The sequence below is a fragment of the Haliotis rufescens genome, unplaced genomic scaffold (genome assembly GCF_023055435.1).
Source record: "Haliotis rufescens isolate VD_foot unplaced genomic scaffold, xgHalRufe1.0.p SCAF_10, whole genome shotgun sequence".
NCBI lineage: Eukaryota > Metazoa > Mollusca > Gastropoda > Lepetellida > Haliotidae > Haliotis > Haliotis rufescens.
The window spans coordinates 848,315-863,917 of record NW_025963780.1 but is presented as its reverse complement, the minus strand read 5'-3'; the positions used below and the strand labels follow the sequence as shown (position 1 = coordinate 863,917).

Here is a 15,603-nt window from a genome sequence, read left to right as displayed (position 1 = left end):
CGATTTTAGCCAGGACTAGAGAGCGATGTGTGTTCTTTGTTAGACTTTTGGGTACTTGTGAGATTGATGTTTGCACAACTTCTACTCTCCAATGAGATAGATGATTGACTAAATCAGATATCTATATGTTGTGGGGTAGTGTCGATAGGTGGGGGTTGTTTTTTAAAAACCTTCTGATACATATATCATAACCAAGTGTTTTAGAACAACGTATATGATAGAAGCGGTATTAGCAGGGACCAAGCTGTTCGTATTTATGCCGCTATGTTTGATATTAGTCAGACAAGAACTGAGGATTTTTTTATTGATGGAAATATAGTTATTGCTACTGAATTTATGTGAATTATTTGTATTATAAACATTTATCTAAGAGATTGTATTCGCTTCCACTGAAAGCTAAGTGTTGCATAGCCTGTCTATCTATCAGTGAATAATTTGTTGGAATTATCAGGCATCAAATCATACTTCAACACATTAAATAGTATCACTGAGATCATATAACAACATGTTACATTTTTATGACAAAAACATTTTTCACTTTCAAGTCATGGAATTTGTCACAGGTGTCATGGGCAAATTTATGAGACATGTCGTTTTCACAAATCATTCAGTTTACAAGGAGAATTTCCAGCAAGTAAATGTAGTTATTAGACGTTATACAAACTGTTGTATACTGAAAGCTATTTAATGGATGTAAATCTGAATAACTTAAGAACATCATTATCACTATTTAGATAAAGTTCACATGGATTAATGATTGAACTAGGTAGGGACAATATTATGTGAAGAATTAAGAGTGTGTGAATATGGTTTTACGCCTATTTTAGCAATAGTCCAGCAATATCACAGTGGGGGACACCAGAACTGGGCTTCTGGCAATCAGATTGGCAAAGTCAAAACAGGGCAATTTGGCCAAGAACTTTAACTCAAGCTTCAGGTATATCAATGATCTGATATCGTTCAATAACACTCAAATAGCCAATTCCCTTCCACTGATTTACCCATCTGAACTAAAACTAAAGGAGACCAGTGAGACCGTCTCATCTGTTTCATATTTAGACCTGTGAATAAAGATTCAAAGGGACAAAACACTCTACACAAGACTGTATAACACGTCGAGCAATATTCCAGCAGCTCCAGCCTTTGGTGTTTACATTTCGCAACTTTTGAGATACATTCGAGCATGCTCTTTCTACCGAGATTTCAAAATGCGTCATACGACTTTTGCTCAGACGTTGTGTGATCAAGGTTTCAACATTCAAGGCCTCGGTTAAGCTTTCAAAACGTTTTATGGTTTAAGGTTTAATACGCATCATTGACAAAAAAGATGTCCGATGCAATTCCCTATGTTATGGTGTGGCATTACAACTCATTGGAGAACACGATAATCAAAGCGACCAAAGCCAATCCACATACCCCAACCCATCTCTGTTAAAGGCAATATGAATGACGTTCGCTACCGGGACGACATCGTTCGAGATAATGTTCTCCCCTTTATGCAAATGAGGGGACGTAACGTTGCGGTACAGCAGGATAGTACTCGCCCTCACATTGCACGTGTTATACTGTTTGAGGCAGCCACACACACAGAACATACATGTATTTGTCATATCATGTCTTATCATAACCAAATGTCATGCTGTTTTATGTGAAGCACAGATGATGAGAACGTGGTGATGATGTTTGTTACAAGCGACATGTTATCATGCATCTTAATTTGTCCCAATTTGATTCCAATTGTATTTCAGACGTGTCTTGATCAAAATGATAATTAACTTCATATTTGCATAATGGACACATATATAAGAACGTAAACTTCAACCCACATGTATCTGCCAACAGACGTCATTTAACGCAGCCACAGACTGAAAAGGTAATCTTCTATTTCGGTACGTATGGGCCACTGGCTTTGTGTACATAAATACATGTTACGATATGGATGTGATGTATTCTACAACTTGCCAACAAAATAGATGTTTGTTGTAAAGGCAACCAGAATAACAAACTCTCCCTGAAACACCGTCGCTTAAAATAAGCATTGCAATATGTTACAAAACTTTATTCCAATCCAACTCATCCTGCATATGAATGTGTTTTTAACCCTTCTTATGAGGATTTGTATGGAAAACAACAGCGCTTCTTCAATCACTTGGAAAAAGAATAAAACCTGCCATTTCTGATGCTAAAAGTAACCTTTCAGTTATATATATTTTTTTTTCTTCTGGCAGTTTATAAAGCCAAAGATCGATCTGATGTTAACCAACCTAAAGAATTCAGATACAAATCAGTTACGTTATCAGCAAAAATATAATGAACTAAGGGGCACCTACAACACTTACAAAACTATTTTCACAGAAGGATCCAAGGACGGTGGTGCAGTTTCTAGTGCCACTGTCATTGGATACAACACCATATCATCAAGAATACCAGACTCCAGTTCAATTTGTAATGCAGAATCTTAGTTGTCATTTTTGAACAACATTGCCCAAGCTGTTTTCAATTATTGGTATGCGCCGCCGCCTCGCGTGTATCAAAGCAAATGGTGGTCACATCCTATAATGACATTGATAACTTAGTTGTTACCCCTTCCCTCTTTAGGGTGTGCGGCTCTGGCTTCTGTTACCAGGTATGCGTTCTGTCAACGAATATGTTGTGATGAAACACTGATCAGACGAGTAACCAAATATTCTGCTGTTTTTGCAATAACATAACATTTACACCACTTTCTGTGAAGCACAGATGATGAAAACGTGGTGATGATGTTTGTGTATGTTTCTAGCGATATGTTATCATGCATCTATATTCGTCCCACTGCACGTGATTATGATGATAGACATCGTATGTTTTATATTTCATTTTACAACAGTTTTATAACAGATGGGACGTGATCATAGTGACGATTAACTTTATAATTGCATAATTGACAAATATATAAGCAGTTCAAAATCAGCCCACATGTATCTGCCAACAGACGCCATTTAACGCAGCCACGGACTGAAAAGGTAATCTTCTATTTCGGTACGTTTGGGACACGAGCTTTGTGTACATAAATACAGGTTATGATATGGACGTAATGTATTCTACAACTTGCCACTTTAAAGATATCATTTGTAAAAAACCAAACCATATACAAGTATTCTTTGAGTGCTGACTATGCACCAGTACAGCTCATGTTTTAGATATAATATCACTAATTAAAGGTATAAATTGAAAATCAAACATGTTATAAAGTCATCTGAGAGGTATAGTGTCCTTTGTTCTTCGGTTTGTTAAACATCCGATCTATTTCCAAATTATAAGTGCTGCATCCAAAATGTCCAAGATATTAATTGAATTAATTAATAGAATTAAATCTAAAATTGTCTCAGCATTTACAATTTGTGCAACTGAGCATAGTATGGAACCTGTGGATAAAAATTGGCTTTATAACCACATGTTAGAAATACCCATGCACAGCTAAAGCATGATCTTTAATTGACCTTCACGATAGAACATGTTATAACACTTATTGCGAATGCTGTTTCTGACATTTGAATGAGAAAAAGCCAGTACTGTATGAACTGTTTGATTGGAAACTTTCACATTTCTTTAAGACAGCGTAACTTGATGTGCTTTTACTTTCAAATATAGATTTCACACATTACGGTGTTCCTTTTCGATTTCACTGGTCATCATGACCCAAAATTCGGAAACATACTAACAAAGGAGTGATTTTTCCTGCAAAGATTTGAGTAAGTGAGTGAGTTGGATTTTACGACGCTTTAAGCAATATTCCAGCAATATCACGGCGGGGGACACAAGAAATGGCCTTCACACATTGTACCCATTTGGGGAATCAAACCACGGCCTTCAGCATGACGATCGAACGCTTTAGCCACTAGACTACCCCACCGCCCCACAGACATGTATGAGTCACGGACGCATTCATTGACGTTAAAAAGCCTTTGATTATGTTGATAGGAAAAATATATTGTTTCTTCATCTTCGCTGTCATGGTAAATTGTTCTGATTAAAAGTCTATACACCGAAGTCGGACAGTGAGCAGCATCTGGTAGATTCCGTACTTTGCAACCAGTACCTGTGTCAGACAAGGTTGTATACTTAGTCCCATATTATCTTTTTTTTAATAAATTAACTATCAAGCAGTATAAGGTTGAAGAGTTCTTGCGGGATATTTGTGTCTCAAGAAATAGAAGATATTATGTTATCATTGTTTGCTGAATCTTTGCAAGGATCTTTCTACTGGCCAATGTGAAATCATCTTTTGCTGGTTACCAAGTCATGTAGGCATAACAGTTAACTCAAAAGCCGATGCTGCAGCTAAAGCAGCTCTTGACAAACCGGTATATGGACTTCTTATCCCATACAGCAATTTCAAGCCAACCGTCAAGAGTTATAGTCGAGATCTAATGCAAAAACAGATAGGAATCAATAAACTGGAATTTAACCAACGTTCGGTCAAACGTATTTGGGTTTTCAGTCAAGATATGGTGGTGTCGTTTTGCGACGATGTCATTTTAGTCACAGTCGGTTTGTCTTAGAATATCTGCTGAAAACAGTTGATGACAGACCTCCTAAGTGCATTCATTGTGATGAAAGGCTAATCGACAAGCATATTTTGCAATCACAATGGATTAACAGTATCAAACAGTAAATCTGAAAGATTTCTTTTCCTGTGTAAGCGGGCATCTCATCTTAAGCTACTTGAAATTGACCTGTATCATAAATTTGAAAAATGCATGTGAATTAATTGCTTGTTTTTAAATTTGGTGTGATACTGTTATCAACAAAGATTAAAGAAGGCTCTGCCAAGGAGGTTAAAGTACCGTAAAATGATTGCCCCAATGTACGACACATAACTCCTATCATAATCGATGTAACTATCATCAACCAGTGTTTTAAGCCAACTCATCCCTGCCTGTTTTCAATATTGGCTTGTATTGCGCACAACCACCAATAGCTAAGGTGATGACGTAAATCCCGCTGGAGTATCATGCAGGAAGAGACACCATACTTCCCCATGACCCCGGTTCAGGTGGCCTAGCTTGGGTTACTGGTGGCCATTTGCTCGTGTTTAAACTGCATTAATAATATTGTTATGTCCAAATATGTTTGACAAATATGTTTAAAAGTTAATTTGTATTCATGACTCTCTTGTCTATTTGTCAACTTGTTCTCGTCGCTAAAGGCTGTCAAATTGCTGATTCAACGTCAGATTTTCACTCACTCACTCTTTACGACCTGTTTGGACACTGGTGGTATTGTTGTAATCTTTCACACCTTGCTGTGCAAGACCGCGACCTTTGATTCTCATAATAGTTAATAGGAGTATGATATTGTGTTTCTTCAGCACGTTTGACATAGTCAGATTTGTACAACGGCTTTTGGAGTTTCTGGCCGTGAGAAACAAGGAAGTGCATTTCGTCGCGACCCAAGGCATTACAAGGATAACAAGTTGTGACGTCATCTTTGAGATTACATGATTGATAGGATACGTTTAGTTATAATCATTTCCCCCTCGACATTGCATTGTTATATGGCAGTGTATTTTATTGTTTTAGAGTGGTTGTAACTGTGTTACATTGTTCCTGTGGAGATTCGGTAGACGCTCATTGCATTATGTTTGGACAGAGATTCGGTAGACGCTCATTGCATTATGTTTGGACAGTGATCAACCGTCAGGGAGTTACTATGTTTAGATGCTGGTGTGACTACAAACATGATTTGCATTTTTTGTAAACATTTCTCTTAATAATTATGTATACTGTCTATTATTATTAACAGTACTTAGCATTTGATTGTACTTTTATCAGCAAAGTAAATTCTCACTATGTTCAGACTTTCTTTCTCCAAAACGGGAGAGTGTTATATTGAAGTATATTTTATTGTATAACAGTGATTGTAGCTGTGTTCTATTGTTTCTGTTGGGATTTGCTAGACACTCATTGTCATTGTGTTTGGACGGTGATCAGTCGTCAGTAAGGTACTATATTTAGATGCTAGTAAGGTGTGTAAACTTTCGGTCCGGTATACCGCTTACGGTGATAGTATGTTACCGAAACTTCTGTAATGTTCTGAGTTATGAGGGCACAATATGGAACTTATCAGAAGCTGGTTAAACTACTAGTATATAAGGGGACAAGAGCTCTTCACGTATCTCTCACGCATTTTCATCACATAGGAACCACCTTTCATGTGAGGCTCGTTCATCATCCTTGAGCTTGACCACTGTCGCCGCTGGGTGAATATATGAATATTGTACTGCCACTCTATTATGCAACATCACCGTTTACAATATAAATTGCTTGACAGTCCTATCATAGGGTATTTTTCAACTGAGAAGTCGTCTGATTTCCACCAGGGCTTAACTACTTGCCTCACGGAACCACCTGTTTGCCTGTACGTAAGGACTTGCAACAATGCTGCTGTTCGTCGCTGGTCTCATCACCATGTCGTGTCTCACCCTGTCCGTGCTCTGCGCTGATGATGGTAGAGACGCCCTTTTATACCAAGTGGACATCTTCCTGCCCCCTAAGAAGGGGAGGGATGAGACAGCGGATATACTGCACATTAAGGAGACAGTGAAACATCTATCTGACATCGATGTTCTTTTTTCATTTAAGGTTTGTACAGTCAACAAACCATAATGCATAGCGTCATCTATAACCCAATGCATTGTAATTACATATCCCTTATAATTGCAATAAATATCCTGGGCCTAGTCACAACTACCTTTGTATTATTATTTGCATCACCTTCAGGATTTCCATTACCACTCACTCACTCACTCACTTTTTTGTGCAAAACAATTGCTTTTTGTTGAACAGGAACTCGGGAATCCACGAATTATTCTTGGTAAGTTGACTTAACAATTTGCTTTAATTGTCATTCAATAAAAATAAACTTATGTTCACACAAGGAGTGTATACCTACCGTCATTATATGTAAGTTGGTAATGCTGAATGGTCATCTTGGTCGGTTTTAAGGAATTAACCATAAATGACAAGGTCGTTTGGTATATATTTTAAAGAAAAGATGCAGTATTACTTACTTTACACGGTTCTTATCTTATTTGTTACATCAAAATACAGAGGAGCAATCTCGGCACACAAGGTCGAAGGTTTTTGTGAGGTCTATGAATGTGACATAGATTGGCTTCTTCTGCTTTCTGTATTTTTCCTGCAGCTGTTGTTTGAGAAGTTCATGTTGTCCGTTGGTCATGCTACCCTGAATCCACCCTGCATTTCGCAGGAGGGAGCTTTCAGCGAACCATGCGTCTCCTCCTCCTTCTTCCCAAAGGCTGAGAATGAAGCGTCATGGAGGGTGTCTCTCAGATGGCCCCATCTTTGCTTGGCATCTCCCTGTGGAGGCACTGTGACCATATAATCATTCAGGGGACCAGTAAAAAAGTCCACTCCCTGATGGCGTGAGGTATTGCTGACATCTTTATGAGTCGTTCCCTCTAGCTAAGTGTGGTGCATCCTCTTTCGCTGAAATCTGATCCAGTAATGGTTTGTGTCACACTCGGCGCTGAGGTACAAAGATGTAAAGATGCGATAAGCACGTTATTGAGTTGGCGCCGTCTTGTCATGATCAGGGCCAGTTCTTGGACCAGGACACCTTGTGCTGATGCTTAGTCTAAAGAAGGATAGGTGCTACATGGGAAGTGGTTGTGAGAACAGCATGAGAAATAAATTTTGATCCATCTTGCCAAATTGTAGTCTTTCATTAGAGTCGCCCAACAGTTACAGCTGTTCTTGAATGATGATCCCCTTGATGATGGTCTGGAGCTGGTCGTAGAACTGGACCTCTTCGTTTGCCTTCTGTGTGGAGCAGAGGGTAGGATCGTACAGTCTCTCCACTCCACTCTTGCCAGGTTGTATCAGTCTGGGCACTGAGTTCTTGACAGCAAGGCCGGCGTCGTGCTTTCTGGATTGATCAGCTCCTGTAGCATGGCCACTGTCCACTGGACAGGCTGGTCAGATCAAAACACATTGATACCGCCAACAATCGGAAGCAGCCCTTGGTGTTAAATTCTACATCAATCAAGCAAGACTTATCACCGGTAGACACCTGCTTCCCTGGTTGTGCCATCACTGTGAGGCAATGCTGAGCCCCGTTCCAGAGATCTTGAAGCAAAGGTGATCCTAATTCCCATACTTTAAAATACACTTACGACAGTCGTAGCTCTAAGATTGCTTTGTGGAACTGGACACTGCTACCTCTCCAGGGGGTATGCCTGGGCAGCTTGATGTGGACGACCAGCTGTCGCCCATGCAACGTCTTGCTGATACACACAAGGGAAAGGCAAAACCAAAGATAGCCACTATTCCCTAATAACACCTCATCTTTGACAGACCAAAGTTCAATAAAAGAAGCTGTGAATTATAATTCGACTTCTCAAAATTTAAATACACAATGCCTGCATGATACATTTATTTCCTACAATGCAAGGCATATGCAATCGTTTTTCAGTAAAACATGGGGAATACACCGGTATTGTATTATACATCAAACTTTCAGATAGTGAATAGGGCTTTCTAAGACCAGTATATACTTCGCATGGTTGCAGGACATAAAAGTCTTCCAAATAAAATCTGATGGTAAAACATTTGAGATGTGTGACTATTTATCTATTTATATTTTGAATTTACTACACATGTTTCAGTTCTTGACATTGAGAAAGCATGCAGTTGGCCCCAGTTGACAGGCTTTCTATCAAGCAAAGGATATGAGTTCAGCGTCGCATCCCTCTACTACGACAGTGACTTCGCCCAGGAGCTCGGTGTCAACATGACAAAGGATATGCTTGCTTCATCCTTCGGGAATCGTGACCTTTTGATGGGCAAAGTGACAATTCCTGTGAAAGGTAAAAAACTGTAGGAACTTTTCTAAGAGAAACCCCTGAATATTGTTTAGGTCTATGATCATGTTTGCATTGCAAGCAACGAGGAAAGCAAATTATAGATGCTGACCTCTGTAATGAGTTACCACACCCCCTTACCTACAGGCACAAACTTTTGTAAGAGTATTGTGTGAGAAGAGCTTGTCAATCAAATGAATAACTGTTATATAAGTATAAAACGTCAACACCAGAGAACAACAAATCTCGATTATCTTGCGAAACAGATTCCATTTGGCATAAAAGGAAAAATAGTGGTGAAAATCGATGATGACAACAGATGTTCGCGATAAGGGTAAGAATGCCCTGCACAAGAGTATTTGCATAGACAAGTAGGCGTTTGTTGCCTTGCGCGTCACATCAGTAGTACTACCACGAAACGACGGCCTGTAAACAGTCTGATCAAGTGATCAATGGACGTACAAAATCAAGGAAAATGTCATTTATCGACTTCGGGTGGCCTGATCATGAGGTGCCCAGAATACATTTACAAAGAAAACACAAAGAAAACGAGACTGATGTGCTAATACTAAAGCGCAGTAATGGAGATAAATGAAAAAAGAAGTTTAATTGTCTTCCTGTCTTATTAGCTTCCGTATCATGTGTTTCTCTGTCTGTCATGTTGATTATCATTCTGTTGTTATTTTGTAACCTACTCATATTAATCTCTCTCATGCATGCAATTGTTGTAACTGTTCATCATCCACATATTATATATATTCTGTACCATGTTCATTATTCATCCGGGCGCACGGGTGGCCCAGTCGTCTAAGGCGCCGCGATTCGCGGTACAGAGTTGCGTCCCTTGGGCATGCCAGAAACCAATGATTGTGGATTCGAATCCCGGTTCGCCCCGATTATGTTTTTAGGTTTGTCAGCACCATACCCGTGTTCGTGGGTTTCATCGAAGTGGTAAACGTCTGAGACCTGCATCACTTCGAGCTTTCCTCCCACATTAAGCTGACACGCTGCGATATTACTGGAATACTATTAAAAGCAGTGTTAAACCCAATTCACTCACTCACTCATTTTTTATCCTTGCTGGAAAATGGTATAAGGACCTGAAGCCTGACAACGGTATGAAGATCTACACCGAAACGTCGCCTTTACAGGAAAATAAAGAAGTTGTTATCCAAAATTGTGTATACTTTGCCTCCTGTTATATTTATGATTTTAGGGCCATACAAACTTTAGCCATGATGGAAATATAGCTCAGCCAATACATGCTGGAATATGTGATGATAATATACACATCGGGTAAATGGTTATCTTAAGTTACATTTGGTATATAAACGGAGAATAAGACTATGACCTCGTAGCTTATAACGATGCAGCTTAACACTTCATGGAAAATAACAGGGCATAACATACAAATATGGCATAACCGAATTTGGAGCAATAGTAAAAATATACTGTTGTAAAATCGCCCTGATTGCCTTAAAGTTTGTGGTAAAAATGTTTCTAAAGGGATACAAAAATATCTTGCTGTTTATAATATCCTTTTAATTGTACCCCATTACTGGCGAGAAATATTTCGACCATATTTCACGGGATCTAAACTACGGTGAAGTTAGATACATGATCAAATCTATACAAACCTTTCTACAATATGAAGATATCCTATTTTGTTGACACTGTAAAACATCTCATTCACTTACAGGCTTAAAGACAACTTTATCTTTAAAACAAGCCATCATCTGACTCTGAGTATTTACAATTTCTGTCTGACGCCACACCCCACGTTATAGTGCAAGTATTCATGATAGAAAACGTATGATGTCCGAAAACCTATGCTGCTGAAAGCTCTGATCGAAAACAGGACAATCCGCGACGATTGTCCGGTTTTCGATCATATTTGTCGGAGTTGTTTTTTTTAATCTTTGATTATATTTTTACGCGGAAGATGATTTTTCCCGAGGACTACTGATTTAAAAAACGCGATTTTCCGCATTTCCGCAGAGATTTCACATCCCTGAACTTTATGATCGTGCAATGCAGTTGGTATTACATCAGCGTTTTTTAAAAGGAATAATACGTTATGAGTACCATCTGAATAATCTCATATCGTGTTCCTTTCAGGATTGTCAACGCTTGAATACAACAACATGCTAAAGTGGTTTATCGAGAGACAAGTAGACATCATAAATGATGGCGAGCCATTAGCTTCTTTCAGAAATCTCGCCGAGTGTCCGGTTCAGGTAAGCCCCTCCTCAAGCAATTTCATTGTTTTATTATGATACATAACTAAAGCACCAGTGTTGACTTGTGTGCCAGAACTACCGCAATAGTTCGTTAATTAAAACACACGTGTTATTATCCCATGAACATATGTTCTCAAGTTACCAGTTTGTCTTGGCCTTCCTATGTTGGTTTATTTTTACTCTGTTGTAATTGGCTTATGCTGTGTTACATTGGGACAATGCAGTAACAGACAACGTATTTATGGAAAGCGGAAGAATAACTGTTTAATAGACGATTATTCTCGTATTTTGGGGAATTACAGGTAGTGTTCTTTAATATCTGTACATAGAGAATCTCACCAGAGTATCTTTTAATATCAAATATATCAACACGAGTTGATAAGAGTGGAAAAATTCCGAGGCTTGCCGAAGATTTTTGCCACTTTTATCAACGAGTGTTGATCTATTTGATATCAAAAGACACGAGGGTGAGATTTTATTCATCATCCAACATCATTCTTCCAACCTTTTCAATTTGTAGACAGTAATTAGCAGTGTTTTCAGTGTAAAAAGTACTGCTAACAGTTTAAGTAGCAGAGCCATTAGTGATGTCATTTGATTGTGACGTCATGGTAACTGGTGACGTCACAATGGTCTGCAAAGCATTGTGATGTGATTTCATTGCAGCGATATCTACAGTGTAGATATCGCTTGATCTAATCCAAGCGATATCTCCTGTGGGAGCCAGTTTTGGATGATGAATAATAATTTATTACCCACGTGGTGAAGATACAGGTGGTAAGATACTAAATCCGTACGTCACACGTGTGTCGTACAAGGTTGACCTTGTTTTATTCGTTTTGATTGGATAACCGTGACCTCTGTCACACCGGGACTACTTTTTTCATTCATAAAGAATCGCGAGACGTCATTCATTTTGCGATTACAAGGCAGAACTGAAGAAATTCATGAGAACGAGAGATATATTAAACCAAACAAGATAGTCACACGCATCAAATCCGGTTTGCATTCTATATAAGTTATGCATAGAGCTTCTACAGACATATAATCGAGCTAGATCTATGAATCGATTTACAATGTACGACTACCGATCGAGCGCGTCCCTTGAGCGTGACGCACCCGACCAATTTCGCAACTTTCAATTTGATTTAACGTAAAAGGATAAGCGTGGTGAAATGAAGTCTGTTTAAACTATCTGGACAGATATCGAGACTTACTTGGGATGATCCGGTTGTGCCATCGGTGTCCCCTTTGAAGCGTATTTTGTGACGCTATTTCGGGAGGTGTTGTTCATGAATGAACGAACACGACAGCACGACCAGATCACTTAAAGTTCACAGTTCCGATACATCATTCGAAAACTCCCTGGAGTGTGCCTGACTTCTGATTTTGTGGCCCCAAACATCCCAAATGTGAACAAAAACATTCCCTATCTCTAGCGTAAAACGCTGTGAGTGGATCGCGGTTGTCTTTTCTTCTTCCGGTTGCGACCTTGCCCTTTGATCGTTCGAAGCTGTCACTGACATGCAAGCAGATTTGAGTTTGTTGATTTTTTCGTCTTCAGTATATAGGGTGGTACAGTTAACATGAATGTCTTTGGCGAACAGTCTGATTTCCCTCTTCCAAAATGGTACGGACATGATATAAATTCAGCTGATAGATCAAGGAAACCGAACCATTTTGATTGCACAGACGGGACCCCGGCAGTGTGACCGACTGTTGGTCCGATATTCGAAGCGCGGCGCTAATGTGACATTTCAAATTTTCTTATCGGTGTCCTGCGTACTAACAAAAGGGGGCTTGAATCACCATAAGTTGAAGACTTTCTTCCAAAGTGATCTTGAGCGTCGGTGCTGGTTTGTTTGCAAACAGAACAGCAGGCGCATGTTGTTAATGCGTATGCATAAACATGTCAACAATGCCCATATTTGGTCATATATCAATATTCATGCGCAACCAGATTTTGCAACCGGTTTCAGTTTGGTCTGTCAACGAACGAAAGATGTTATGTATTTACACTTAATTATATATTTAACGTGGGTAATAAATAAAATACCATACTCATTCTCTATATATGCATGGTTCCCTGTGTGAAGAAAATGTTCACTGTCTGTTCATGAGGATTATTTTTCAAACCATTTCAGATGATATACATTGAACCCGCCAGCAACCATCGTATGTCTGGATATACCCAATTTTTCGATGTCGCCAGGGACTGTCAGCTTGTTGTCACACGAATGGAAAACCTGGATTCCTACACAGGAGTGTGCCAAGGAGACTAAAATCATACGAACATGTTACATCAAACTGATCAGATAATAATTTAAAATTATTAGATTGATTTAAAGACACAGGATTGTCCCTAAATGAAGATGCGGAACAAATGCGGTTTCTCTCACTGAATAAAAACATTAATTCCATCTGAATTTTATTTAATGTCAAGTACTTTGTACATGTGTATGTTACACTCCCGTCACGTACAGCTACAATTCAAACGTGATGCATCGTGATGATATTTCAAATAGAACAATATAGTGCACATCACTAGCTTGAACTGCAGGAGCCGACAACATACATTATCAGCTCCTGAAACGCTTGCCAGAGTCATGTATGAAAACGCTGCTTTATATATTAGATGAAATATGGACACAGGAAATTTCTCACCTTAATGGCAAAATGCCATTATCATTTCCATACCAAAGATTGACCGGGGCCACCGTGATACATCCAGTTACGACCCGTGAAGAGACTGGGTTGAATAGCTCTTCAGCAACCCATGCTTGCCGTAAAAGGCGACTATGCTTGTCGTAAAAGGCGACTAACGGGATCGAGTGGTCAGGCTCGCTGACTTGGTTGATGCATGTCATCGATCCCAATGCGTGGATCGATGATCATGATATCGATCACTGGATTGTCTGGTCCAGACTCGATTATTTACAGACCGCCGTCATATGGCTGGAATATTGCTGAGTGCGGCGTTAAACAACAAACAAACCAAACATCCATTAACGGTCCAATATCATTAACTACCTGTGTAAAACCATGGCGCGCATGGTCAACAATCGAGTAGTCTGGTACTTGGAGACTAATAACCTGTATAACATCCAATGTGGTTTCCGAAAAAAAACCCAGAAGGACCATTTACCACTAGGTGCGTTTAGACCATTTATTAAAAATTGCATTGTCAACAAACAACATACTGTATCAATCTCTTTCGCCCTAGATGAGGCATATGATACAACGTGGAAACATGGTATTTTAAACGATGTGCATGAATTTGTATTGCGGGGCAGATCACCACTCTTCATATCTCATATTAAATTACATACAATTTCAAGTGCGAGTAGGGTCTACCCTGTCTGATCATTTCGATCAGGATCAGGACGTCCCTCAAGGAAGCATCGTATCTGTCACACTTTACATCATCAAAATGAATAGCCTCACCAAAGTGCTCACTTAAGCAATAGTGTCAATGGTTCACCTTTTTGTGAACAAGTTTAGTAGCGTCTCCCAAACAGAGTTGGCGAGAAAGTTGGAGTAGTGGCTATTGTAAACATGTATTAAGGCGATTAATTTTTTTAATTATTTGTGCTTGCAAGTGAAAATTTGAGCATATTTGAATTTATTTCTTGTTTTTAGAAACCAAGGTGAAAATTAAGGTGCCGTTTTCGCTTTAGGGGAGCTTCCATTTTCGCTAATCGGTGCCTTTTTGCGCTCGGTGCCGTTTTAGCTATAACCCAGCGATACGACTGACAGACGTCTAATTAACATGATCGGATATAATCTCCACATGTTTGTTTGTTTGTTTGATGTTTAACGCCGCACTCAGCAATAGTCCAGCTATATGACGGCAACATGAATATCGAATTTATTGTATATCCGTTTTTCATTAATAACAGTAAACAAAGGACTAGTTGGTTGGTTTGTTGTTTAACGCCGCACTCAGCAATATTCCAGCTATATGACGGCGGTCTGTAAATAATCGAGTCTGGACCAGACAATCCGATGATTGACATCATGAGCATATATCCACGCAATTGGGATACAATGACATGCATCAACCAAGTCAGCGTGCCTGACCACCCGATCCCGTTAATAGCCTCTTACAACAAGCATAGTCGCCTTTTAAGGCAAGCATGGGTTGCTGAAGACCTATTCTACCCTTCGGGAGAACCCGGTGGCCAACTCGACCGAGAGTTCTCGAATAAGAATCAAGACAAACATCTAGCTTCAAGTCACATATTTATCATACAATACATTACAAATTTACAAACATCCACGTGTGTACCAGCATATGAAATGTACAACATAATGATACGCGTTTCACATACAGATCGACAGTTATAACAGGATCAGTAGCACAAATACTCATCATCCACAATTGTCAAAACAAACAAATTTGTACACCAAAATCATAACATCTCTCAATCACTTCAGAAAACAGGCCATTTCCTTAAAACATTCAGCGTTTCTTTTGCTATGTCATGACTTAACCATATA

At 39.2% G+C, this 15,603-nt stretch overlaps 2 protein-coding genes across 4 annotated transcripts in view; one reads left to right on the top strand and one right to left on the bottom strand.

Annotated features, from left to right (window-relative positions):
- LOC124112061 overlaps positions 1-15,603 on the bottom strand; it is a 42,472-nt gene that overhangs the window by 23,484 nt on the left and 3,385 nt on the right. The gene's annotated exons all lie outside the window — the stretch shown is intronic.
- LOC124127638 lies at positions 1,838-13,486 on the top strand. 3 transcript variants are annotated; one of them, XM_048386300.1, is made up of 6 exons: positions 1,838-1,889; positions 6,362-6,623; positions 6,828-6,855; positions 8,669-8,869; positions 10,982-11,100; positions 13,248-13,486. In XM_048386300.1, the coding sequence occupies exons 2-6, from the start codon at positions 6,420-6,422 to the stop codon at positions 13,383-13,385; spliced, it is 690 nt and encodes a 229-aa protein (XP_048242257.1). In that variant the 5' UTR covers positions 1,838-1,889; positions 6,362-6,419; the 3' UTR covers positions 13,386-13,486. The 3 variants fall into 3 exon arrangements, with proteins under 3 accessions (XP_048242257.1, XP_048242262.1, XP_048242265.1); XM_048386305.1 differs by having other exon boundaries at positions 1,839-1,873; XM_048386308.1 differs by lacking the exon at positions 1,838-1,889 and adding an exon at positions 2,923-3,002.

Bases quoted from the DNA above. Each gene is read 5' to 3' on its own strand.
- LOC124127638 (XM_048386300.1), top strand. From the start codon at position 6,420: ATGCTGCTGTTCGTCGCTGGTCTCATCACCATGTCGTGTCTCACCCTG. The intron at 6,624-6,827 runs GTTTGTACAGTC...TTTGTTGAACAG, and splicing joins ATGTTCTTTTTTCATTTAAG to GAACTCGGGAATCCACGAAT. The intron at 6,856-8,668 runs GTAAGTTGACTT...CACATGTTTCAG, and splicing joins GAATCCACGAATTATTCTTG to TTCTTGACATTGAGAAAGCA.